Source organism: Marmota monax, unplaced genomic scaffold (assembly GCF_021218885.2).
Source record: "Marmota monax isolate L192 unplaced genomic scaffold, Marmota_monax_Labrador192_F-V1.1 WCK01_AAM20220418_F8-fsc00185, whole genome shotgun sequence".
NCBI lineage: Eukaryota > Metazoa > Chordata > Mammalia > Rodentia > Sciuridae > Marmota > Marmota monax.
The window spans coordinates 387,722-414,258 of NW_026693278.1; the positions used below are offsets into that span (position 1 = coordinate 387,722).

Below are 26,537 nucleotides of genomic sequence, written 5' to 3' on the forward strand. Positions count from 1 at the left end.
TACCATGTATTTAACACTATTATCTAATGTGGGATCTTTACTCCAATTTATCCATCTGTCCCCAAAATGCCATTTTTCCCCCTTTTTAAATCCAGGATCACACAATGCACAAGAATAAATCCTAATTGATCAGAATCTCAATGTAGAAAATGAAACCATACAGTTAGTTACTCTACAACTTATGTCTGGAAAAAGCTAACTATAAGCCAGGTGCCATGGCACATGACTGTAATCCCAGTGACTCTGGAAGTTTAGGTAGGAGGATCACAAGTTTGAGGCCAGCCTCAGCAACTTAGTGAGATCCTGTCTCAAAAATAATAACGGTGTGTGGGGGGTGGGATGGAGGCTGTGGTAAGAGTACCCCTGGGGTCAATATCCAGTACCACATACAAAAAAAAGCGCTAACTGTGACTCCAAAACCAAATGCAATAAAAGATTGATGCATTTGACTACATAATATTTTTAACTTTTGCATATTAAAAAAAAAACTTCATAAGCAAAGTTGAAAGAGAACTGGGAAAAAAAGGAAGACATTTTAGAGCATGTATCATGAAAAAGGGCTTGCATCCCTAATATACGAAGAAATCTGAATTTTCATGGGGAAAACTGGGACTCCAGCAGACAAAGTGATTTGTTGAAGTCACACAACGGGAAACCGAACAGCGATTTGAACTCAGTTCGCAAGCAGCGTGGAAGCTGCCCGTTGTGGCCACCAGGGGGCGCACTCTACTGAGTTCCCGACCCTCTTAGTCACTCAACATAAGTGCGCCGCCTCCCTCAGAAAGGTCCTGTGTAGCAGCTGAACCCTGCAGACTGCCCCACTCCAAAGCTCATTCCCTGAGAGTACTGAGCCAAGACGATGTCATCATTATGTGCTCAGTTTTCTCATCTCTAAAGAGGGGCCCAAAACAGGACCTAACTCACAGGACACAGGGAGAATTAAGAGCTTGCACAGTGATGCCCAGTGAATGTTCCTCATCAGTGTTGGTGCCTTTAAGAACACTGTATTTGTCTAAGGTCATTGCGCCCAAAATGTGGATGACATTTCTCCTTGGTGTGTTCACACGCCACTGTAGACTAAAGTCACCATCTGGGAGGAAGGGCTTTGGCATTTTTCAATTTCCAGATGGTGTGCGGCAGTGGTCAGGCGCAGCGAGCTAAGAATTCCTGCAGGCTTAGGGCTTTTTGAGGGGGTTTGGTCCGGGTTTGGGCTTGTTCTGTTCTGTTTTGCAGGACTGGGGCTGGAACCCAGGAGCGCGCTGCCACAGGGCTGTATCCTTGACCCTTTGGAATTTTTACTTTGAGACTAGGTCCTGCCAAATTGCTGTCACTGACTTCAAACTTTCGATCCTTCTGCCTCAACCCCACCCCCACCCCCACCCCAGTAGCTGGGATCACAGAAAAAGCCCAAGGAGTGAAGCAGCCCAGGACAAAGGGCACTTAAGGTGAGCATCGGCCAATGGTCAAGTCACTTTCTAGAAGGATTATTCTAACCGAGATGCCTCCTAGCAATGCCAGTAAAGAAACTCTCACAACTGGTGCAGTCTGCTGGAAAGGTCCGGAGCATCCGCCCTGGGGAGGTGTAAGTAGGTGTCCTGTGACTATTCGCCAGGAGCTGCCAGGATTGGTGCAAACTTGCCTCGGTTGAAGGTGAGGCTCAGGAACCCTTAAGGAGCCTTCAGAGTCTCTGGGACAGAGGCTAAAACTGAAAGTTCTGACTGTAGCCCCGTGCAGAGGCCCACACGTGTAATCTGAGCCACTCAGGAGGCTGAGGCAGGAGGATCACAAGTTGGAGACCATCCTGGGCAACTTAGCAAGACCCAGTCTCAAAATAAAATCTACAAAGGGTTAAGGATACAACCCAGTGGTAGAGAACTTGCCTAGCATGTGCGAGACCCTGGGTTCAATTCCCAGAACTACGAAAATAAAAAGTCTTATTTTCTTTCCTCTTTAAGTTCCCCTTCCTGCTTCTGCTTCTGCCATCCCCAGGTTCCTGCGTGATTTCTGGGGCAGGCGCCCACACCCTGGGCCTCTGAAGCAAGCATGCTGAGCGTGGAGAGACCCTGGCCTTACCTCTGAGGGAAGGAGGACGCCCGGCCTGGAGAGTGAGTGGAGGCTCAAGTGCCATCTCTCAGACTGGAGTGCAATCCCATGTAGGCCACTTCCCAAAGCGTGCCCTGTGGACAGGCGGCTGCATCTCCCTGAGGTCAGTTTCCCTTCTCAGTAAAATGAGGTCATTGTTGCCTCCCCCTGAAGGATTTTGATGGCATGGGTGTGCACAGAATAAATGCTACTCTGCAAAAAGTGTATTTTGATTGACGTGGCCTTTGTTCAGAGGACAAGGACAGGCTCGGTCCAGAAGTGATGTTGTAGGAAGCAGTCCACCCAATGGGATTCGAGGGTCCCTTTCCCACCTGCCAGCAAATACAGCTCCCCTCTGTGGCTCTTCTCCTTGCCTAAGCATTCACTATTGGGGACTTCCTTGGACTGAGGCAGGTGACAATCTGTGTTTTCCAAATGTGGTCACACCTCGTCTCACATTCTCTTCCTACCATGTGACTTTGTCCGACCTTGCACGGAGAGGTAGGGTCCATTTCCTCTCCTTGAATCTGGGTGGGCATGACTGTAGTGCAAGTGACATGATGGGAGCATGTCACTTCCACAACTGAGTCATAAAATCCATCAGAGCTTCTTTGTTGTTCTCTGAAACCTTTGTGCGGTCCCCTGTCGGCCAGTCTGCGCCCCCCCCCCCATCAGGCCACCAGGGACTAAGAGTCCCAGAAATCAAATCAGCTCCCACAGAGGGATCCTGCGGAAAAGCACAGGACTAGATGAAGGAGGACACATCCCCAGGCAGCCCCCGGCCATCTGCCCCAGCCCCAGCCACGGTGACCACACACACAGGAGGCATCTGAGCCAGAACCACTAAGCTGAGCCCTTCGCAAGTTCAGGAGCCTCAGGGACACAGATAACAAAATGTTGTCATGTCAGGTCCCTGTCTCTGGGGGTGGTATGTTACGCAGCCCGAGGTGACTTATACAAGCATAGAACCCTTGTCTCCAAGGAAAGGAAATCAGCATTGTCCTCGGGGACGCCAGTCAGTCCGATTCTTTAATTCTCAGTGGTACATTAATGAGAACGAGAACAAGCTTCCATTTATTGGACTCTTTCACCCACCAGGCACTGCGGTGTGGGCTTTGCTCTGCGTATAGAATTTCAAAGAGCCCTCCCCACAGCCCAGTGAGCGAGGGCCCCAAAGTCCTGCTTTGTTCTCCGCTTCCAGATGAGGAAACCCAGGCTCAGAGAGAGGACATGACTTGTTCCCAGTCAAGTGGCTGGCAAACGGCAAAGCTGGGGTCTGAAGCTGGGTCCGAGTGACTTCTCAGGCGGCTCCTACCAGGTACCACTGGCCCTTCCCTGCCTGGAAAGAGGCCCTGACTGTCCACCGTGCGCGGTGAACCAGGGGCTATCTTTCAGGCCTCGTCTGTCTCCTTGCCATGTCCCCAGGTTCCTCTCCTCCCTGGACCTCTCCAGGGGTCTCTCAAGAGACACTCATGCTCCCCCTTGCAGGCCCCCAATCCAGTCCAATCCTGGGAGACAGAGAGGTTGTGACCTGCCTAACCAGTTGACCTACCATGGTGACATTGAGGCCTTCCCCTGGCTGGGCGCCTGAATCCCAGGGTCAGAGCCCCTTAGGGGAGGAGGACTTTGGCTTCAAACTCAGCAATTCTGGAGCTACTTCCCCAGGCAGCAGGTGGCAGAGGGGGAGGGGGCCAGCTGACCCCAGAACAAGTTCAGCACTTGATACAGGCATCCATGTGCTTGCTGGCTGCCCAGACATGGGGACAGGTTGGACCTGGGCCCTGCTATGAGGATGGGGCACACAGGCACCTAATGGCCACACTGTAGTAATAATGAGATAAGAATGACAACAGTGTCTTCCATTGAGGGAAGACCCCAGGGGGTAGGTACCACTGTCCTCCCCATTTTACAGGGAAGGAAACTGAGCTCAGAGAGTCTGAGTAGTTCTAGAAGGTCACACGGAAGCCTAATGCTCTGTGATTCCAAACTCATGCTTGGGACCTCGTCACCCGCCGGGATGGGAATTAGAGGCGGGCACTAGAGGTAGGGAGCCCCACGGAGAGTGCGGATGGAGAAGAAAGCACAGTCCAGGGGGAAGCCTTGAAAAAGGGATGCTAGCAAGGGAAATAGGAGCTTGGTCAGGAACCTCACCTTGAGGCAGATGTTTGCAGATAGGTGACTTTTGAGTTGGGCCTGAGTAAGATGGGCTGGGCCAGGTGTGGTGGCTGAACACACCCTTGGAATTCCAGTGACTCAGAAAGTGGAGGCTGGAGGATGGGAAGGTAGGAGGCCAGCTTCAGCAGCTTAGTGAGCCCTATCTCAAAAGTAAATAATAATAACAATAATGGAAAAGTTTGTCAGGGGGAGGAGGACGGGGGTGGCATGGGGCAGCGGCTTGGAGGAGCCCAGATGTGTGGCTGTGTGTAAGGTCTGGGGGTGTTCAGGGAATGGCTAGCCTCTGGCCCAGGGTACAAAGGGGTGGGGGTTAAGAGGTCAGAGAGATGGGATGAACTCTGTCACTTTGGAGATGGGACAGCAGGAGTGGCCCTGCCCCCAACTGCCTCAGGTCCGGTGCCAGCCCCTGCAGAGCATAAACGGCATGCCAGCAGAGGGAAACAGGAGCTTCATCAGGAACCTCAAATCGGGGCGGATGTTTGCAGATAGGTGTGGCCTTCCCCACTCGGGATCGTCCCTAGTTCTTCCCATCGCCTTTCATTACCAGGATCCCGCCCTGGGAAGGGAGTCTCCCCGTTCACCCTCTAACTGCTCCCTCTCTGGCCTCCTGCTGCCTCCTGCTTCTGCTTTCGTGGTGAAAGCAGAACCAAAGGCTGGGGACAGAAGGGAAAGTGGACAGCAGGATCAAACTCGCTCTTGCCCCCCCCCCCACCTCCCGCAGCCTGTACCTTTAAGGGTGTGGGCGGGGCAATGTGGAAGGGCGGGGCGAGCTGGGGGGCGGGGCGAGCTGGGGGGCGGGGCGAGCTGCCCGGCTGACTCCGGGCGGGGCGCCCTGGCCAGCCGCGCGGGGCGGAAGGTCGGGCGCGCCCCCGAGGGACCGGGAGGCCGCGAGGCCCGACGCGGGGAGGCGCGGAGTGTGCAGATCCCAGGCCCGGCCCGAGGTAAGCGGCGCCGCCCGCCCGCTGCCAGCGGACCCGGCACCCCAACTTCGACTCCTCAGCGCCCGCCCCGAGTGGAACTGGGCAGCAGAGTCCCGAGGGCTCGCGCCCAGAAAGCGCAGCCCCCTCTCGTGTCCCCGTCCCTTCGCACCAGCACTGGACCCGGGGACCCGCCACGGGAGGGGCCCCATCAGTGCTGATTTGGGAAGTGAAAGGAAGTCGGCGGCCAGTAGAGACCTGCTGGTCCTCGTGCGCTGGGACACCAGGGGCATTGACCGCACGCTCCGCGGGCCAGCATGTGTGTCCATTTTACAGATGAGCCATTGGAGGCTCCGAGAGAAGTGACCTCCCCGAGGCTGCACGGACAGTCCGCGGCAGACACCCAACTGCCAGGCGGGTGTTTTTCCGTCCAGGTCGCTGCCAGGTGGAGAGGCTCCAACTCGCTTTGGAGTCCAGGAGGACAGCGCATCTGGTCAGCAGGTGAGGGAGCTCCGTGCCACAGGCGCCCCCTGCGCCCTCAGGTCCCCTTCTCTTCCTCTGGGCCTCCTTCTCCTCCTCCACCTCCTCCTCTTCCTCCTCCTCCCTCCACACTGAGCCACCAAGACATTGAGAAACATCTGTTCAAAGAATCACCAAGAAAAAGAGAAAAAGAAAAGATCGACATCGACCTTGTTTTTCCTGATGGCAAAAATAAACAGACTCACCCTGGCCATGTGGACCAAGTTCTCCCAGTTGAATTGCTTTGAAGGAAAAATGAAGCCCTTATCCACGGTTGTTAAGGGACAGGCAGATGCCAGCACCCAGCCCCCTGCCACTGCCAGGAGGCCGGTGGCTTTGAGCAATTGACTTCCCTCTGGGCCTCATTTCCTCACCAGAGGAGCAGATGACTTTGTGGCTGACCACCTTGCCTTGTGACCTTGGGTGGGCTGCAGAATTCCTCTGAGTCCCAACCTCTTAAAGCAGCAAGGGTGATGGCAACTGGATGAGGGAGAGGTGGCCCAGAGTGGGGACAGGACTGACTTCACCGCATCATGTCTCAGTTTGCTCTTTTGTGAAATGGGAATGAGAACAGGGTTTTGACTGAGTGCGGTATTCTGGTAAAGGGCTTAGCACTCTTGTTTTTGGTCCTGGGGATTGAAATCAGGGACACTTTATCAGCTCTTTTTCTTTTAATTTTAATGTTAATGTTTTTTTTTAGTTGTAGTTGGACACAGCACCTTTATTTTATTTATTTATTTTGGTGTGGTGCTGAAGATCGAACCCAGGGCCTCACACATGCGAAGCAAGCGCTCTGCCGCTGAGCCACGACCCCAGCCCCTTCTTTTTCATTTTAAGACAGGGTCTCACTAAGTATTTATTGATTTATAATAATATTTATTATTGCTGGGTAAGGCTCTGTCTGCAATCCTCCTGCCTCGGCCTCCCCAGTCGCTGGAGTAGTAGTTGTGTGCCACGCACCCTGTGCTCTTGGCTCTTTTATAAAACAGAATGACAAATTGCTTAGCAGGCTGAGGGACTGATGGATGGCCTCTCAGACTGGCAGCCACAGGCCAAGGACATCCAAGAAGATGTTTGCCTTGATTCTGAGGAATTTCTGGGTCCCCACCACTGTTACCTACCCCCGAGGCCCCGGAGGCATGGGTCCCTGGAACACCCTTCCAGCCCGGGTGTTCCCGTCTCAGCCCTGATATTCCGGGGCCAGGTGTCTGTGTGTCGGGGGATGGGGGCAGTTTTGGTGGAGACTCCCTGGGGGCTGAGGAAGGCCACAGTGTGACCTGCACGCCACATGGCCAGGGCCCTGACTCTGCTCACCGAGCTCCATCTGCACTGTGGTTGGGTAGGGGGAGGAGGGAGGGCAGCACCTTAGCTGGTCTGAAGCCACTCTTGCTGTGTCCTGGGATCTTCCGTAACACTGTCCCCTCTCTCACTCCGCCCCCTAGGCTGCTGGAGCCCCTGCCATTGGAGCTGACTTCCTACAGACAGGGAAGTGGAGCGAGGCTCAGGCGCTGTGGGGTCAATGGCCAGCAGATGGCTGGGTCTCCCGGGGCGCTGAGACGGCTCTGTGTGCTCCTGATGGCAGAGACAGTGTCTGGGGCCTGGGGCCCATCAACAGGGACCCACATCAGCCCCCCATTTCCAGCCCTGGCTGTGAACCAGACCCCCATGGCAGATGTGAGTATCCAGGCAGGAAGCTGGGGTCGGGCAGGGGTGCATTCATTCCATTAACAAACATTTATTATTGCTGGGCGTGGTGGCACATGCCTGTAACCCCAGCAGTGGGGGAGGCTGAGGCAGGAGGATCACAAGCTCAAAGCCAGCCTCAGCAAGGGCTGGGGAGATGTGTATAAATGAGCATCCACTATGTGCTGGGCACTGAATGGAGTCCTGGATATAACAAAGAAGAACAGACAGACATCCTGGCCTCCCTGTGCTGATGGTCTCCTAGGCAGGGACAGACAGGAGTAAGCTGGTGGCTTTCCGATGGTAACAAAGAGTAGATAAAGTGTTCAGCAAAGAGTAGATAAAGTGGTGCGGGGAGGGGTATGAGGTTTCCAGCGACTTCAGGTTGGGTCACAGAATGTTTCTGTGAGGAAGTGACCTTTGAGATGAGCCCTGAATGGAGAGGGAACATTTGGAGGGAGAGCGCTGGGGCAAGAGGACCAGCAGGTGCAAAGGCCCTGAGGTGGGAGTGAGCTTGGTGTGTTCCTGGAGCAGCTTGGAGGCCAGGATGGGCTCAGGGTGAGTCAGGGAAGACCGTCAAGAGGACCAGGAGGGAGTAGCGGCCAGTTATGAAAGGCCCTGTGGGTGGAGGCTGGGGGTGACTACTTTAAGGCAGTTGGTAGCCCCTGGAGGGTTTTAAACAGGGGGAGGTCAGAATCCAGTTTATTTGTTCAAGGGACCTCTGGTTGCTGTGGATAGAACGGGTTGAGAGGGGAGACGTTGGTTGGAGAGAGAGATGGGGGACGCTCTGGTCATCCAGGGGCACAGGGCAGGTGTGAGGGACAGGGACCAAGTGGAGGGACAGAAAGCAGGGCATCCTGCTGGGTCAGGTGGGCACAGTGGTGAGAGAGGTGGCGAGTAGTTCCAGGCTTCCGGCCGGATCAACCGAGGGCCTGGGGGTCCGTGGACTCAGACAGGGAGCCCCCGGAGGAGCCATAAGGGTCCTGGGGTTGGAGGCAAGAGAGCCCCTCCAGCGCCTACTGGGCCCAGCGATGCCTCCAGGGGCCCCATGTCGCCCCAGCCTGAGGTCGCCCCAGCCTGAGGTCTGCGGGAGGAGGGGCCACAGCAGATCCCAAGTAGGAATGAAGGCGGGGGCTGCTCACAGGGTCACAGGGTCTCCTCCACAGGGGTCAGGCGTCTCCTCCAGCAGGGGTCACTGTCGGCGCCCACACTTGGAGCCAGGGGACAGTTATGCCCGGTTCACAGACGGAGAGGTGGCTTGTGGTTGTGAAATCGCTGTCTCTTGGGGCAGGGAAACAGTGATCCCTGTGCAGACGTGGGCTGTCCCAGGGTCCCATGGAGCCTCAGGAGGGGTTGGGGGCCCAGGAAGGAGGGAGTGACCCACGGTTTACAGGAGCCCCACTGGCGGCCCTGGGGGCTGGGCGGTGGGGACAGAGGCGGGGATCAGGGACACCCTGGCACAGGCGCACTGGTGAGGTGTGGCAGTGGCCCTGGGACCGAGCCTGACTGGGGACTTGGGGGAGCAATAGGAACAGGATGTCCAGAGCCACCCGGGGCCTTAGTGCAGGCTGGCTGAGTGTGGCCTCAGCACCTGGGGACAGGTCTGTTGTGGGCCACCAGGGTCTCTGGGGAAGGGAGCACAGCTGCAATGAGGGTGTCGGTGGCCAGATGCTGGACACTTGGGCTGACCCTGGAGGTCCGAGGGGCCAGGACAGAAGATCAGTCTCCCCCTGGAGAAAGGGGGCGCAGCTGATGTCACTGAGTACCAACTGTGGGCCAGGAGAGTCTCTGGACATGGGTTTCAGGGGCCAGGAACATGACCTGGGGCAAACCCAGACCGCTGCTGGCTTTTGAACAAAAGAGAGCTCTCTCCATGACGCGGGGAATTACGTGATGTGCATACGAGGGTCCTAATTACATTTTCTTTGAGGGGGTACCCGGGATGGAACCCAGGGGCGCTCCACCACTGAGCCCCATCCCCAGCCCTGTTTGGTATTTTATTTAGAGACAAGGTCTCACTGAGTGGCTTAGGGCCTCACTTTTTGCCAAGGCTGGCTTTGAACTGGCGATCCTCCTGCCTCAGCCTCCCGAGCTGCTGGGATCACAGGTGTGCACCACCGCGCCTGGACTTAATTACGTTTCTGTTGGAACGCGGCCACACACGTCATTCACGTGAGCCCACGATTCTGTGCCAGCCCCCCTGTCCTGACTGCATTTGCCGGAGGAGGTGCCTTGACAGCTGGGGACATTCGGGAAAGACCCCTTATGAAATCCCAGGTGCTAACGAACTAAACAGAAAAGTCTTGAAGTGTCCCCTCAACCACCCGGTTGCTTAATTCTTTGGCTCTTGGTGGAGCCAGGGTAGATTCTGGCCACCTGTGACCCCACATTAGATCTTCAAGCAAAGGCAGAAGAGCATGTAAGGAAACATATGTGGCCCCTGTATAGAAACCAAAGCCCAGAGACGTCGAGGGGCTTCCCGAAGGTTACACAGCAAGCTGGGTGTCACTCAGGCCTCCCCGTGTGTCCTGCTGACCCTGTCGTCCACATGGCCCTGTTGGTTCAGGGTTGGGAGCTGAGGGCCCTGGGGACAAATCACACCTGTGGACTTCTCTGCTGGGTGGCTTCTGCTCTTTTCTTTTTGGCAGGATTTTGTTTTACGACTTGTAGGTCTTGGGCCTGGCATGTGCCGTTCACTGGCCACAACTCCAAGCAGTCTTCTGGTTTTAGATCACGGGCCCGGTCCCTGCCTTGTCCACCCTCACCCCTAGACGTGGTATCCCGTGGGGTCTCCTGAGGCAGAGACTCAGGAGGTCAGAGGAGGCTGGGAAGTCACCAGCCTGACCCAGAGCGCCACCAACTGAACACAGAGAGAGCTGGGTACGGTAGCGTGGACCCATTATCCCAGAGACTCAGGAGGCTGAGGCAGGAGGATCCCAAGTTGGAGGTCAGCCTTGGTGATTTAGCAAAACCCTATCTCAAAATAAAAAAAAATAAAATAAAAAGGGCTGGGAATGTAGCTCAGGGTAAAGCCGCCCTGGGTTCATCCCCAGGACCAGGAGGGGAAGAGAAAGGTACAAATCCAAAGCGTGGGGCTGAGGGTGAGGCTCACCGTGGGGGACCCGCTCAGCCTGAGGCCCCAGGTTCAAGTCGCAGCACATCCCCCACCAAAGACTCAGATGATAATGTTGCCCCTGATATTTACTGAGCACCTACTGGGTGCTGGTCTGGCCATGATTGGGTCACCTCTATTTTCCTTATCAGGGGGTTATTGTCCCCATGATTCAGAGGAGGGAACCGAGGTTCATTTCTTTGCCCAAGGAAGGACTGAATCCTGTCTAGAAGGACTCAAGTCAGAATTCCACCCCTGGGCCCGTCCTGAGGGGCTCAGTGTTCGCAGCTCAGGGCAGGGCGATCACTGCTGCTGGTGGGGACGTGGCTCAATGGAACAGGAGGTGACCCAGGCAGCACCTGCTTCACTGGGACCCCCACCCTGGGTCCTCCCTCTCTGGGCTGGGTGGGACCCTCTCCTGCCAGAAGCCCCCTGGGTGACCTCATTCCCTGGGAAGTCCCTGGGCCCCAGCAGAGCGGGGGCCTGGGTTAGGACAGGGGTGAAGCCCGTCCCCCCACTGGGCAGGAGGGCTGGCTTTGTGTCGGAGTGCGAGCTGCGGCCGTGGACCACTCACCCCGGCCTTTCTCCCTGTGCTGGGGGCGGACGGCCTCACCCCCGTTTTCTTGCTGGGAACAGTGGTTGGCCACCCAGAGATGCCCAGGCTGAGGTTGTGACCGTCACACCCCCACTCCAGCCTCCGGAGCAGACTTTTTCCATAAAGGACCAGAGGAGAAATATTTCTGGTTTTGTGGCCACATGACCTCGGCAGCCGCCCTCTGGGGGCAGCATGTGAATGAGGGATGTGGTGGTGCCCAGGCAACGCCGAGGGACGTGGACATTTGGACTTTGTTTAATTTCACATGTCATGAGGAAAAAAAAAAAAAAAGAAACACTTTGTTTTTTCTTTTCTTTCCGAGCACTGGGGATTGAACCCGGGGCGCTCTACCCATGAGCCACATCCTCACCACGTTTATTTTTTGAGACAGGGTCTTGCTAAGTTGCTGAGGCTGGCCTCGAACTTGCCATCCTCCTGCCTCAGCCTCCCAGGTCGCGGGATGGTGGCGTGCGTCCCCGCACCAGGCAGCTTGTCTAGTTCAGGCAGTAGCCGTGCTGACAGGGGCGGATGTCGTGGACAAACCTTTGGGACAAGTGGGAGGAGGAGCACGTGTAGGCTCCTAGGCGTATGGTGACATTTCTAAGGTCATCACCATGACATGGGAGCTCCTACAGGTCAATAGGAAGGGCCAGCGGCGCAGCTCAGCGGTGAGCACCTGCAGGAGTGTGCACGAGGCCCCGGGTCCCTCGCCAGCCCCAACTGAGCCCCAGCGCCCTGGGGAAAAGAAGAAATACGTGTGGCCATCGGCTCATGAAGGGAGTGCTGGGCTTCCCGGCCGCCGGGGGCTTGTAGTGACAGCCCTGTGACCGTGGCGGGGCCAGACTTCCCGTGGCCAGGACAGGGGCAGGTGGAGGTCTGCTGGTTCCCCTTTCTAGTGCGAGAGCTTGGGGAGGGGACTTTGGCAAGCTCTGTTTCAGTGACCGTCCCTCTGTCACACACCATCAGGGCCCCGCCTGTGTTTCGGTGGGCTCCCTTGGCCTCCAGAGGTCGGTGTCCTGCAGGACCGCTGGGCACGCTGGGCACGAGTGAGCTGGTGCGTGAACTCCCGCTCCCTGGCCCTGGCCCGAGCTCCTGCAGCCCAGGGCTGGTTCCACCCCACTTCCCCCACGTCCTCCATTCCTTCCTGAAACACCAGGCCTGAGTGTGCTCCTAGAGGGCGCCCAAGTGGGACAAGCTGTGACTCAGCACTGTCACTTCTAGAATTCTCTCCCTCAAAATATCCGCATGTGTGCCTGGAGAGTCATATGCTAGGAAGTTGGTGGTCGCTGATGTTGGAAAATGAATCACACCATGTGCCCGGCTGTAAGGAAACGGTGGCCATGCTTGTCTGTCGTCCATTGAGTGAAAACTGCCGCAGTTACTAAGGGCAGCAGTGGGCCGAGGACGGTGGTGGTTAAAGCCAGCAGCTCAGAGCTGGCGCGGTGGGGCACACTGTCATCCCAGTGACTCAGGAGGCTGGGGCAGGAGGATTGAAAGTTGGAGGCCAGCCTCAGCAACTTCATGAGATTCTGTCTCAATGAAAGAGGGGTGGGGGATGTGGCCCAGCGGTAGGGTGCTCGCCCAGCGTGTGCAAGGCCCTGGGTTCAACTCCCAGCTCTGGGGAAAATAGCGAAAACAGCTCCGGCTGCAATCCGCTCTGCCCCCGAGTGGACCTGGGACATGGCCTCAGTCTCCCCGTCTACATAATGGGCATCAGTATTCCTACCTTCTTCATAGGATTGTTGTGCAGATTAATTTAAATATGTTTTATTCGATTTGTGCTGTTTTCTCGCAGTGCTGGGGACTGCCCCTGAGGGTGCTCTACCCTGAGCCCCAGCCCCAGCCTCTTTTCATTTTGACACAGGGTCCCACTAAGTGGCCCAGGCTGGCCTTGAACTTGCCATCCTCCCGCCTCAGCTTCCCGAGGAGCTGGGTGAAAGACACTGTGCCTCCATGTTGAGATCACCAGTCTGTTGTGTCTTTTTGTATGTGAATATGGACATATCTGTTCCTTGGTGAAAGCAAATTACAGAAATGAGGCTTAGAGTGAACTCATCCCGCAGACAGGCTTGTAGGTCAGGTGTGCACACAGACGTCACAGAACCGGCAGGCGTGTGTCAGGATGTGCTCCAGACTGATCATGCAGGGGCCACTGGGGACAGGGGAGAGATTCTGGAGGACGGGATGAGAAGAGGGGTTCTGGGGTCTTGCACAGGCCGTGGTTCAACCCTGACACTGCAGAACAACAGCAAGAAACATTTTAAAACCGTCTCGTTTTGTTTCCTTTCGAAACAAACATGTTTGCCTGAATTATTTGCCTTAATTTCAGACACGAGTTCATCTTTCAAAATAAAAGTGTGCCGTTGGCTCTTGGAGGACCTGGGGGTCCTGGGGACAGGCCAGAGGAAGGTCACATCCTCCAGCTCAGAGGGCCCTGGTCCAGCGATCCTCTCCATCTCTGTCCCTGGTGTCCCCTGCCCCCTGCAGTGTCGCAATGTGTGTGGCCTGAATGCTTCTGACCGCTGCGACTTCGTCAGGGCCACCCCCGACTGCCGCAGTGGTGGGGGCTACCTGGACTACCTGGAGGGCATCTTCTGCCACTTCCCCCCCAGCCTGCTCCCTCTGGCTGTCACCCTCTACGTGAGTCTGGGCTGTTGGTGGGGGGACGGTGGCTCAGGAGGGCCTGGGCTCCACTGTCCCTCCCCCTCAGGTGTTCTGGCTGCTCTACCTGTTTCTGATTCTGGGAGTCACCGCAGCCAAGTTGTGAGTCTGACCCTGGGCCCGCCTGCAACTGAGTGGGGAAGTGACCCTCAGGGATGGCCCCTGAATCCTGGGGGCAGGGGATGGGGACCCAGGGCAGGGGGCAGGGGGCAGGGGGCAGGAGGACATGGGCAGGAGCAGGGGACAGGGGATGGGGTGGGGGGCAGAGGGTGGGGACGGGGTAGAGGGTTGGGACCTAGGGGACAGGGGCAGGGACCCTGGAGTGGGGCAGGGCCGGACAGGGCAGGGGGCAGGGGCCCTGGGGCAGGGCCGGGCCTGGTGGCAAGGTGGCCAGGTGGCGAGGTGCCCTGTCTGCTCCCCAGTTTCTGCCCCAACCTGTGGGCCATCTCCAGCGTCCTCAAGCTGTCCCACAACGTGGCAGTATCCTTGACTGCTGGGCCTCCCCTGGAGGGCGGGAAGGTGGGGAGGAGGCCTGGGGTGGCTCGCGGCAGAGAGGCCCTGGTGGACCCTTGACCCGTTCCCATGGTGTCACCTTCCTGGCCTTTGGGAATGGTGCCCCAGACATCTTCAGCGCCCTGGTGGCTTTCTCGGACCCGCGCACGGCTGGCCTGGCCATCGGCGCTCTGTTCGGTGAGTATGGCCCTGGGCGGGGGGCTGGCAGCGGGGCGTCCCTGGCTGAGCCTGGCCGCTGTCCTCCAGGCGCAGGTGTGCTGGTGACCACCGTGGTGGCCGGAGGCATCGCCATCCTGCACCCCTTCCTGGCCGCCTCCAGGCCCTTCCTCAGGGACATCGCCTTCTACATGGCCGCCGTGTTCCTGACCTTCACCGCGCTCTACCTCGGCAGGGTCACGCTGGCGTGGGCCCTGGGTGAGCAGGCTCAGGGGACAGGAGCCATCCCTGGGGTGGCCAGGAGCTCAGAGACGCGAGAGGTGGCCGGTGGGGTGGAGGGTCGACTTGATTCCAGGGACGGAGCCAACAGGGACTAAATGGCCCCAGTGACCAAAGGGGCAGGAGGGGCCGTCCAGAGCATCCACGGTCCCCACTCCTGACCAGGGGCACAGCCACATCCCGGCAGAAACACACCCTCCCGACGGCTCCAGGAGGGCACGTCAGGGGACCAGCAGGGACCTACAGCCCGGGAGCTGGCACCAGGCGCTCTGTGGCCGAAGGCAGGGCTGGGGCTGGACAGGGGTCACAGGCCCTCGAGATGTGGTCCCGGCAGGAAGGGAGCAGGGCCGACTCTCAGGCTCTGACCTGTGGCCACCTGGGCGGGACCCGGTGCCCCGGCCTGGGGTGGTGAGGCCCACAGGACGGAGGACGGGCTCCATCTGGAGCTGCCAGCCCTGGCTGGTGGCCCCTGTGGCCAGAACGACACTTGCTGATGTCCCCCTGAGCGCAGGTTACCTGGGCTTTTACGTGTTCTATGTGGTCACCGTGATTCTGTGCACCTGGATCTACCGATGGCAGCGGAGAAAGTCCCTGGTCTACTCCATGCCGGGGACACCAGGTAAGTCCCCAGGAGAGGACCAGGGGGACCGGGAGCGCCAGGCCCCTGAGGGCTATCTCATGTCCCTTGAGGCCCATCTCCTCGTGGTCACACCCCTGTCCCTCCGCCAGGCCCCTCCCTGCGCTGGCTCAGCCCCCCGCCTCGCCCGCTGGCCCCCCGTTCCCTGGCTTCCCGCCATGCCGTGGCCAGCGTCACTGCCACATGCCCCAAGGCCCCGCGCTGCCCTTGGAGCCTTCTTTACTTTTGATTTTGAGACAGGGTCTCGCTAAGTTGCTCAGGCTGGTCTTGAACTTGGGAGTCCCCAAGGCGCTGGGATGGCGGGCGGCGCCACCTCGCCCCACCCCCCTTTTACTAGGAAGGAGGCAGCCTGGGGGGTGTCAAGCCCCCGAGGCCAAGGAACTGGAGGAGCACAGACAGGAAGGACCCTCAAACCCAGACCCCCAAGGCTGCTCCCTTACCTCAGTGCCAGAAGGGACAGCTGGGGACCCACAGCCGTCTGCTGTCGGCCCTCGTGTGGCTGGTGGACGGTAGCTCCAGAGGGCAGGACGCTCCTGGCGCCGAGCAGGTGCTGGTAACTCCTCCTACGGGAAGTCTGCCGAGATTTTCCCTCCCTCTCCTCTCTGCCAACTGAGCTGTCAGAGCTTGTCCTGTCACGTGTCACCCCCGTGCTTTCCTACAGCCCTGTGGGCTGGGTGCCAGGGGATCTAGGCCTGGAGAGGGAGAATTAGGGCTGCAGCTCAAGGGGACCAGTTTCCTTCCAGGCCTGGAAGAGTCCAGAGCCTCCTAAGGAAAGTTCCGACTAGTTGGGACCATACAGGGTTCCAAACTCCGCACAGTACAGTACTGAAGTCAGTAAGTGGGACCCAGGTCGTCTTCGGATGTCCTTAGTAGGTCAACGCTAGTTCCGCGTACTCGCACTTTGTGAGCTGGGCGTCCTGGCTGGGGACGGTTTCCTGAGCCTGCCCGAGACGGCGGAGGCCGAGTGGAGCTCAGTGATAGGGCATCCCCTGGCACACGAGGCCCTGGCTCGGTCCCCAGCATCAAGAAGAAACAAATACAGGGGCCTGACTCATGCTCCCCTAAAATGGCCCTGGCCTGCCGGGTGTGGTGACTTACACCTGTCATCCCAGCGGCTCGGGAGGCTGAGGCAGGAGGCTCTCGAGTTCAAACCAAGCCTTAGCAAAAGTGAGGCGCTAAGCAACTCAGTGAGACCCTGTCTCTAAATAAAATACAGAATAGGGCTGGGGACGTGGCCCCGTGGTCGAGTGCCCCTGAGCTCAATCCCCGGTACTAACAACGTCAAAAAAGGCCCTGTCCTGGAGTGTCCCCCAAAGTGGTGCCCGTGGTCTGGGCTCTCAGCTCAGCCCCTGTGGACACCTCCTGCAGAGACGCAGTCTGATTCCGAGGAGGATCCTGTGTCTTCCAACACCAACAGCTACGACTACGGTGAGTCCCGCACCCTGGGCCCACCGGGTGGCCGAGGAGGGGCCCTCCAAGCGACCACACCCACGCTGCCTCCACACACAGGTGACGAGTTCCGGCCACTGTTCAACCAGGAGGAGAGCACGGCCCGCATCCTGGTCCACGCCCTGAACCCCCTGGACCTCAGGGCATGGAGAAGCAAGTCGGTGTCCTGGAGGGCCCTCAAGGTGCTCAAGGTGCGGCCCACTGAGCCCTGGCCAGTGCCTGACCTGGGCACTGCCCTCCATGAAGGACAGAGAGAGGGAGGAGGGGACCTTCCCGGTGAGGGGGCCAGGGCTGGGGCGAGGGAGGGGTCAAGGCCTGTTCACCTGCTGCTTCTGAGGCTTGGTGTCCCCGAGGTCTAGCTCCAAGCTGGGTCCCCAGGACATGTCCACCACTGCCACCTTCCTCATCTGGCCTCAGCCCCTGTGGGCTCCTGGAGGTAACCAAGAAACCTCCAACATGGACATGTTTTAGGCCTCCTCAGTCCTGGGGGCAAATGGTGAGCTGTTTGCTTCCCACGGTGGCTCTGGGTGCGTCGTGACCATGGGCCAATCACGATCCTCAGAGCCTCAGTTTCCCCCCGTGTAGTGGGGATGGTCCAGTGCCTTCCCCCTGGTGAGGCTGTAACAGCAAGTTGTTCCCACTGCAATGCTCAGTAACAAACGAGCCCAAGACTCTCATTCACTTGCAGTGACAAGGGTGACTATTGCCGAAGGTCTAGTGGTGCAGGGCGGCCCAGGGTCTCGTTCTGGGCCCAGTGGGCACCTACCGCGTGTTCTTTCCTTACTGGGAGAGGGCACAACACACGGTGCAGGAAAGGCCCTGCTCCAGCCACACTTGCCAACAGTGCATGTGTGAGGGCCGAGCGCAGGGCCTGGGGTAGGGCGGGCACCCCATGCTGGTGACTGACTAGACATGGCTAGAAACAGGGTGCTGTCCACCCCTCTGGGTGGCTGTCTACGGGTTCCTTAGCCTCTCGGGCCTGCTTCTGAATTATTTATAGTCCCTGTCGGGGTCCCATGGTAGGGTGAATAATGACCCCTGAGGACACCATGGTCCTGATCCCCAGAGCCCGTGGATGTGCCACCCGATGGGAGAGAGGGCTTTGGGGGTGTGGTCTGTGGTCTCGAGATGGGGAGCTTATCTGATATTCTGGGGGGTCCTGTGTAATCACAGGGTCCTCGTCAGGAGAGAGGGAGGCAGAAGGGTCACATCAGAGGAGGAGTCAGGAAGGTTGGGATGGCATGAGGCCAGGAGCCCAGGGAGGCAAGGGGTCCCTGGGAGCTGCAAAAGGGGACGGACAGTCCCCTGGAGCTTCCAGGAGGAACACGGTCCTGCTGACCCCTGGGCCTTGGGCCCTCTGCCTCAGAACGTGCGAGAATGCACTTGGCCGTCTTCACTTGCTCAGTGCTCAGTGATGGGAACTGTATGTGCCCAGCCCACGCTGTCCCGAGGGTGCTTCTGTGCTGGGTCCTGTTCAGGGGCTGCCGAGCTCGGTGTGTGGCCGGCCAGGACTCGGCCTCCCCACCCACACCCTCCCCCCTTGCCCGCTTGGCAGCTGCCCGTGGAGTTCCTGCTGCTCCTCACCGTGCCCGTCGTGGACCCAGACAAGGACGACCGGAACTGGAAGCGGCCCCTCAACTGCCTGCACCTGGTGGTCAGCCCCCTGGTCCTGGTCCTGACCCTGCAGTCGGGGGCCTGTGAGTGTCCCACCCCTGGGCTGCCCCACATCTTCTCCCCGGCCACAGCAGGCAGGCCCCGGGGCAGCAGAGTCCAGACCTGGAGCTGCCTCTGTGTGCCCAGGCCTTAGGGACCCCAGCTGGACGCTTGTCCAGGGACCTTCAGCTGGCCCAGGCCTGCCGGCTGCAGACTGCGGTCACGTCCACCCTGGCTTGGTGTCCCCTACGTTAGAAGGGGGGGAGAAGGGGGAGCCCAGGGTTCAGAGCCCCCAGCCTGTGTGAGGCCCAGGCGCTGTCCCCAGCCCGTAAAAATGTCCAGCTAATCAGAAAACAAGACCTGTGGAGATTCACACCAAACTTTAGATGTGGCCTTCTCAAGCTCTGGGCCCTGGAGGCCAGGCTGGCCAGAGCCAAGAAGGGACACCCCAGGGACACCTGCCGTCCAGACCAGCTGCCCAATGCCCTCCTCGCCTCGGGGTGGGGGCGCCTGGCTGGCTCAGCACTGTCCTTTGCTGATGTCATCTGCTGGTCCCCAGGGCATCAGCATCCCCCTGGCCCAGAATAGCCTCCTCATGTCTGTCCCATCCAGTGGAGGGGACATGGGTCTCATCAGACATCTTCCAACTCTTGCCGTTCAGATTTCTTCCTGTTGTCTAACTTTAGTGCCTCATGGTACTCTTTCCCCTCCATTGTCCAGGCTCCTCAGGAGGCTGGGAGGAGAGGACACAGCGTGACCCTGGGGCTCTCTGTCCATCGCTGCCTCCATCCCCGTGCGCTGGGCGCCCTGCCTGGCCTGGGAGCTTGCTTTCCCAGCCCTGTGGTTGGTCTGGTCTCGCAGGGCCAGGGGCCGAGCCAGACCTGGGGCAGCTGGGCAAGGCTCTGCCCCAGCAGGTCCCCAGCCCCTCCCTGGCTCCCTGAAGAGGGGGTCCAGAATCCTCCCCGCTCAGGCCAGCTTCTCGGCCGCCTCTCAGTCTGCTCCACTGGACTCCATGTCCCCAAGTCAGCTCTTGAGTCAGACAGAATCACTGGACAGGAAGCCCATCACCTGCACCAGCAGGATTGGTCTCATTTCCAGAAAATCCATGGTCCTGCGGAAACAGACGCAGTGGACCTAAGGCCCCTCCTCCCATCCTCCTGGGCCCGGCTCTGAGCCGCATGCACATGGGGATTGGCAGGTGATGGAAACGTCCCCGAGACAGGAGAGGATGGAGCAGGGACCCCTTGAGGTGCCATTCTGGGGCGTTCAGTGTCTTGCCCACACATCCCTGATCATCTGGTGGTGGCAGGTCCAGCCTGGCCCAGGCCCATTCCAAAGTGCTGCCCTTCACACACTGTGGTCACTCCCCTGGAGTCCTCAATGGCTCCCCAGTGCCTCTTAGAGGGATCCCGTCCCTGGCTCTCTGGAGGCCTCTGGGACTGGAAGGCAGCACCTCCCGGCCTCTCTGGGCCCTTCCCTCCCCAGCTCTTCCCTCTTCCTGGGCCTCAACCCGGCCCTGCTGCTCGTTGGGCTCCAGGGAGCTCTCCCTGGTCCCTGCCTGCGGCCACCCTCCAACATTCCTCTGGCACAGGCTCGGCAAGTGCTGGACAAAGGTCTCACCCAGGTGGCACGTGCCAGAGCCAGCACTAGCAGACACTGAACGCTGTCGGTCACCTGTCGGTCCCCTCTCGGTCACCTGTCCCGTACTGTGTTCAGGACTTTGTGAACTTAGCCCCCCTCAGTTCTTACGCCCACCAGATGTGAGAGACCAAGAGCCAGACCACAGAGAGGACCAGGTCTTAAGTGCGTGTCTGGGCGTTTGGACCTTTGGCTTTCTTTGAAGCCGGTACCACCTCCTGGTGGCGAAGGAAACTCGGGGGTATCCCCCTGCGGAAGGCCCCTTAGTGTCGGGTGCGAGGCTCTGGAACCTTCCCCTTGCTGATAGGAGAGGGCCGTGTGGGGCTGCCCGGGGGTCCGCTGCCCGCCCGGGAGCCACCTGGGAGCTCAGCCAGGCACTGGGCTGGTCGTGATGGCTGCGCGGAGGTGGGGGCGGGCACCGTGGGCACAGAGGGCACAAGCTTGGCCGGGGTTTTGCGTGACCCATGGAAGGCAGGGACCGGGCAGGCAGGGCTGGCCGGGGGAGTATCTACCGTCATCCCTGGGGCTGGGACTCCCGCCAGATCTCGGGGTCCCCCGTCACTCTGGGAGCCCCAGGAGCAGTGTGGGCAGGTCCTGCTGGGGCTGCAGCGCTGGTCTCCTCCGCAGATGGCGTCTACGAGATTGGCGGGCTCTTCCCCGTGTGGGCGGTGGTGGTGATCGCGGGAACCGCGGTGGCTTCCGTGACCTTCTTTGCCACCTCCAACGAGGTGCCCCCCAGGCTCCACTGGGTAAGACTGGGGCCCCAGCTGGGCGAGGGGCCCTCGGTGTCTGGGGCATGGGCCGGTGGTCACTTTCTCCTGTGACGGGGACCTGAGGGCTCCTGTCCGAGTCGGGTTATTTGGGGGATCCTCTGCTTTATGGAGGTGCAATTCCCAGGCCGCACAGTTCCTGCCCACCCCGCGGCAGTGTTGGTGTGTCCAATGGGGTGGGGTGGCCATCGTCCCCGTCCATCCAGGACGTCTTCACCCCAGGGAGAATTCAGCCCCACAGAGTCAGCACCGTCCCCTCCCGGCCTCTGGCACCTGCGGCCCCACTCTGGATGCTGTGACATGCGGATCTCACCCTGCAGCACGTGGCCTCGTGTGCTGGCTCTGTGCTGTCCTGGGCAGCTGGGGGGCTGCCTACCCCCCATGGTCAGCGCCTGTGTGAAGGGCTCTGTGTGGAAACCCACTCTCCTGTCCTCTGTGCACAGCCCTGGGGTGCCGTTGCTGGGGCAATGGCAGCTGTGTCTGCTTCCTGAGGACCCACCAGTCTGTTCCCAGAGCTGGTGAGGAAGCATGCTCCCTGTGGTGACACCGGGGATGGGGGTCTGTGTGGCAGCTCTTCCATTCCCTGCAGTCTCGCAGGCCAGGGACTTTCAGGCAGTGCATGTGGACTTCTTCTTCAAAAACCCCCTCAAAGTTCTCAGGCCGGGGACATAGCCCAGCAGCACGGCCCTTGCCTGGCTCGTGGGAGCCCGGCTCCGTCCCCAGCACCAGAAAGAAATCATTTAAAGGTTTTCATATGTTATATTTATTGACAAAATATGGTTTGCTTTGGGTTCTTTTTAGCAACTGGGGCTTGGACCCAGGGCCTCCTGCTTGCTGGGCCAGGTCCCATCCCCGGCCCTTTCCAAACTTTTGTTTTGAGATGGGGCCTCGCTAAGTGGCCCAAGTTGGCTTCGAGCTTCCGTCCTCCTGCCTCAGCCTCCCGAGCAGCTGGGGTCCCGGCGCCCACACCTGCTGCTGGCCGAGGACCGTGCTGTGTGACTGCACTTACACAAGTGTCATGACAGCAGATCCGTGGAGATGGGTGCCGAGCCCTGTGGTGGGGGTTGGGCGGGGTTGGCGGGAGGGGGCTGTTGGGGGTGATGCGTGGCATTTGATGACAGCTATGAGGAACCCTTTCCCCCAAAAATGACCACGCTGACCCTTGCCGAACACCTCCCTGCGCGGGCCCCGGTCACGTTCTCGGCTCCCTCTCTGCCTCTCGTCTCATCCCATGGATGCGAAGTGGAGGCTGTGTCCTGGTCACTGGCCGGGTCCCAGCAGGGTGCGTCTCCTCCACAGCTCTTCGCCTTCCTGGGCTTCCTGACCAGCGCCCTGTGGATCAACGCGGCTGCCACGGAGGTGGTGCACATCCTGCGCTCCCTGGGCGTGGTCTTCCGGCTGAGCAACACAGTCCTGGGGCTCACGCTGCTGGCCTGGGGCAACAGCATTGGAGGTGACTCCCCGGGCTGGGTTCTGGGCGAGCAGAGTCCCGTCCTCAGCCCCAGCCAGAGGTGCATGTGGGCAGCGGTCTGTCTTCAGCATGTGCACTGGGTGACATGGCCTGAACTGTCCCTGAGCCAGGAAACTACAGAGTCTCTGCCTCTTCCCCAATCTCTGACACCTGGGCACTGGGTAGCTTCTTTGAGTTCAGGCAAGATGCAATGCCCACTGCAGCCAACCATGCTTAATACAGCTACAGCAGCCAGGTACAGTTGGCCAGGTTACGCACTGCATCCGGTCATCCAGACAAGGGAGGGGGGACCTAAAATCTAGGCCTCCCTCCACTTGGCTCTCGGGGCAGCTTTTCCTGATCCACAGAGGCGCTGTGTGGCCGTCCCCTCCCGCAGCAGGTGGGACTCGGGTGAAATGTGGGTAGCAGCAGGTCATCCTGTAGCCAAGTCAGTCCTGCTGGGAGGGCGTGGGAAAAGTGGGAGACTCCTGTCCCCGGACACCGTGGCCGCGGTGTCTGGTGGTGAGGAGCTGGGAGCCACCTGCCACTCAAGGCCCCGCTTCCGCAGACGCCTTCTCAGACCTCACGCTGGCCCTCCAGGGCTACCCGCGGATGGCGTTCTCCGCCTGCTTCGGGGGCATCATCTTCAGTATCCTTCCGGGCTGTGCTGGCCAGCGCTGGGCGGGGTCCCAGGGCGCCGGGTCCTTGGGCTGCGGGGAGTCAGTGTTCCCCGGGCAGCGGTCTCCCCTGGCCCTTGGCCTCTGCGGTGGAGGGACAGGTGGGGACAGAGTGTGACGGGCGGCGAGCTCTGGTGAGACTGTGCCAAGCAGGCAGGGCCAGGTCTGCCCTGGGGCTGCTGTTCCCGGGCCCTGGTCCGCCTGGGCAGAGGGCAGCCGGGTGGCCCCGGGAAGAGGGCCTTTCTCCTGGCCACCTTTCTTTGGTGGCTGCTGGGGTCCAACCCAGGCCTGTGCACGAGGCCAGCCTCACCGCTGGCTGCCCCCAGCCCTAAGGGCTTTGAACCCGCCGTCCTGGAGATGGCCTTGACCCACGCCACGCACTATCCTGGGTTCCCGGGGACTGTGGGTGGCGGCTCCCTCTGCGGGGCTCACGGTGCCGAGCCCTCCTGACCCCTCGTTCCGTCATGAGGCCTGAGTGCGCAACGCGCTCAGCACACCCTCTTCCAGACACTAACCCTGGAGCCCGGCTCTTCCGTGGGGCCCCTGGACGTGGGCAGTAGGCACAGATGACAAAGCCAGGCTCCTTCTGGCCCTGGCACCCCAAGTCCCAGCAGGAGGGCGGGAGGGTCGTGGCCGCTGCCCCGTGGAGCTTCCTGAACTGGCTGCAGACATCCTGGTGGGCGTGGGGCTGGGCTGCCTGCTGCAGATAGCCTGGGGCCACGTCCCCGAGGTGAAGGTGAGCGGGGGGACTCGGGGGCTTGGGGGGCTCGGGGGGCAGAGCGTCCCTGGGTTCAAAAACAAATGAAGAAGAAGAAAAAAGGAAAGAGAGGGAGGGAGGGAGGGAGAGAGGGAGCGGGGAGAGAGGACCTGGGCGAGGACAGAGGAGCACCCCACAGGGCCAAGAGACCCTTCCCACCTCAGCGACTCTCATTTCCTGGGGTCGGGTCCCAGGAACTCTGAAGTGAGAATTATCTGCTGAGTTGAAACAAGCGCATTCCTTTTGCGTCGCCAAAGCAGCTAGGAGTCAGAGTGGGACTCAGGCGGCGCCCACCTACTGGCCCGCTGGGTCCAGGCCGTCCTGAAGTCTCTTGGCTGTGTGACTTTGAGTGAGGTGGGACATCTCTGTGCCTCAGCTTCCTACCTGTAAAATGGGGTAGATGGCCCCTCCAGGCCTCCCAAGTGGGGACAGGGCCAAGCTGATTGCGGGTCCCAGGGCTGCCCGCGGGGTGCTGGGAGGAGGAGAAGGCAGGCACCCACGGGTTTGGGAAGGTCAGAGATGCACAGTGGGTGGCAGGTTCTCAGGGGCCCTGTGGCCTCCTGACCCCTGGGGGGTGTCTGGGAATGTGCGGGGTGCTGGGCCCTGAACCAGGGACCTCTCCCCCCATGCTGAGCCAAGCTCCCGCCCTGGGCTGCACCCAGCCTGCGCTGCGTCTTCACCCAGCTGCCCATGCGGGTGATGTCAAGAGACTGTCCTGACAGGCGGGAGACAGGGCCAGGCTGGAACAGGAAGGACTGGGTGACGCAGGTGGCTCCTGTGGCCAGATAGTCGAGTTCTAGAGAAGAAGGTAGCCAGGGTCTGGGCAGTGCTTTCTCCTTGCAGATGAAGCCTGAGGCCAGCAGAACCTGACGGCCGCCTGCCCAGGCTGCCCGGGCTGCCAGAGAAGGAGGGGCGTGGGTGGCCGAAGCTGGTTTAAGCCCTTGCAGGGGAAGCACTGGGGGGCCAGGGGCTGGTGGCTGGTGGAGACCAAGTCGCTCCCCAGTCTCTGGGAGCCAGGGGTCCTGAACAGACCCTCTGCTGCTGACTTGCAATTCGTGGCCCTGCGTTCTGGCCAGGCCGGCTAGCAAACAGCTGCGTGGGCTTGGGAAGTTGGCTTCTCGGAGAGGCGACACTGCTACACACGGTCAACCCCGTGGGCTCCAGAGCTCCCTTCTCATCATGGATTCTAAGGCCATTCCGAATAGAGGCACTAGGCCCCCGGCCTGTTCCTTCTCTTCTGTGTATGTGTGTGTGTGTGCGCGCGCGCGCGCACGGCCATTAGGTTGTGAGACATAAGGGACACCAGGTTGGGCAGATGTCCTTGGGACTGTCAGGGGGAAAACACAAGTTGCTCTTTTAAAAAAAGATTTTTGATTTTTATTATTTATCTTGCGGATTGAACCCAGGGCCTGGCACATTCTAGGCAAGCACTCTAATTTTTTGAGATGTGGTCGGTCTCGCTAAGTTGCCCAGGCTGGCCTTGAACTTGCAGCCCTCCAACCTCAGCCTCCCGAACAGGTCACAGGTCACTGCGCCTGGCCGGCTTATTTATTTTGAGCTGGAATCTTGCTGAGTTGCCCAAGCTGCTCGTGAACTCCTGGGCTCTGTCCCAAGTCTTAGCTTCCTCGACTATAAAACGGAGGTGATCATAACACCTACCAGAAGGGACCACGGTGGCACCGAAGCAGCCAGTGCTCCCAAGGCCCCCCACACAGAGACCCTGGGTGGAGCCTGAGCAGCCACCGTTCCTTCAAAATGCTCACTTTCAATGTCATCACAAAGGCTCAGCGTAGAACAGCTGACAGGGTTGTAGGGCCAGGCCCACTGACATTCTGCTACGGTTGCTTTATTATCTGTCCATCCATCTGTCCGTCAACCCGTCCCATTTCTTATGAGAAGCTCCCAGGCAGGTGGGACTGGAGGTTGCTTCTTCTGGGGTCATGGCTGGGTCCCCGGGTGGGGTCCACCCCCATAGGTGGCCCAGGCGCTGTCTTGTTCTCCACAGCTGCAGCCCGAGGGCCTGCTGGTGTGGGTGCTGGCCGGCGCCCTGGGCCTCAGCCTGGCCTTCTCCCTGCTGGCGGTGCCCCTGCAGTGCTTCCGGCTCCGCAGGACCTACGGCGTCTGCCTGCTGCTCTTCTACCTGGGCTTCCTGGCCGTGGCCTTGCTCACCGAGTTCGGAGTGATTCACTTGAACAGGACATGACCAAGGCCACCTGTGGTGTGTTGGTGGCACCGAGGGGGCTCCTGCAGCCTTCTGCTGGGGACTGGAGTGGGCAGCTCCGCAGGTGGCTCTTGCTGCCGGGGCACATCAGCGGAGCCCTCCGGCCTGGACCCCAGCCCCGTTGCTGGCCTCTGGGGAGTGGCCTGGCTGTGGCCTGACTCCAGCGGAAGCCAGACCTCCTGAGTGACCCAGAGTCCTCAGAGGGAAGGGCTGGGCCTGGGGCAAAGGAATCGGCCTGGCTGCGGCCCTGGCGACCTGCCCTCCCTCTCGCTGGCCTTCGGGCCTCCTGCTCCCTCAGGTGACTCGGGTGAGGGCCCAGGTAAGCCCCCGGGTGTCGGACCCACAGGGACAGCCCGCGGAGCTCTCCAGTTGCCAGGTTCCCAAAGCCACAAGAACCAGGCGGATCAGCATATCTGCTCAACCAGGACTGCGCAGCCCTTGGGCCGTGGCCCTGGACTGTAGAACTCGGGGCTCCCCCGCTGCATACCAGGAGTTTGCCCACAGGCCTGCACCCACCTCAGGGAGCGCCAGGGCCTCTGGCCTTCTCAGGAAGCAACTGCTGCCCACTGCCCTATGCCCTTGGTCAAGAGGGA

The 26,537-nt window shown here is 59.8% G+C and overlaps 1 protein-coding gene and 1 long non-coding RNA gene across 4 annotated transcripts; both read left to right on the forward strand.

Moving 5' to 3' along the window:
* The first annotated feature begins 1,452 nt into the window (after positions 1-1,452).
* Positions 1,453-5,008, forward strand: LOC124100872 (uncharacterized). Of its 3 annotated transcripts, XR_006854445.2 has the most exons (6): positions 1,453-1,650; positions 1,990-2,206; positions 3,284-3,400; positions 3,571-3,681; positions 3,995-4,125; positions 4,649-5,008. It is a non-coding gene; the product is annotated as an uncharacterized LOC124100872 (long non-coding RNA). The 3 variants fall into 3 exon arrangements; XR_006854446.2 differs by lacking the exon at positions 3,571-3,681; XR_006854444.2 differs by lacking the exons at positions 3,571-3,681; positions 3,995-4,125 and having other exon boundaries at positions 1,458-1,650.
* Positions 5,009-7,212: 2,204 nt separating this feature from the next.
* Slc8b1 (solute carrier family 8 member B1) lies at positions 7,213-26,056 on the forward strand. The gene is given in 16 exon segments (XM_046456536.2): positions 7,213-7,234; positions 7,237-7,367; positions 13,571-13,723; positions 13,794-13,846; positions 14,167-14,224; positions 14,329-14,434; positions 14,504-14,671; positions 15,204-15,311; positions 16,698-16,757; positions 16,839-16,969; positions 18,334-18,475; positions 20,697-20,818; positions 22,139-22,292; positions 22,858-22,938; positions 23,635-23,702; positions 25,729-26,056. Coding segments are annotated over 16 exon segments (1,755 nt in total). The 3' UTR covers positions 25,927-26,056.
* The last annotated feature ends 481 nt before the right edge of the window (positions 26,057-26,537 follow it).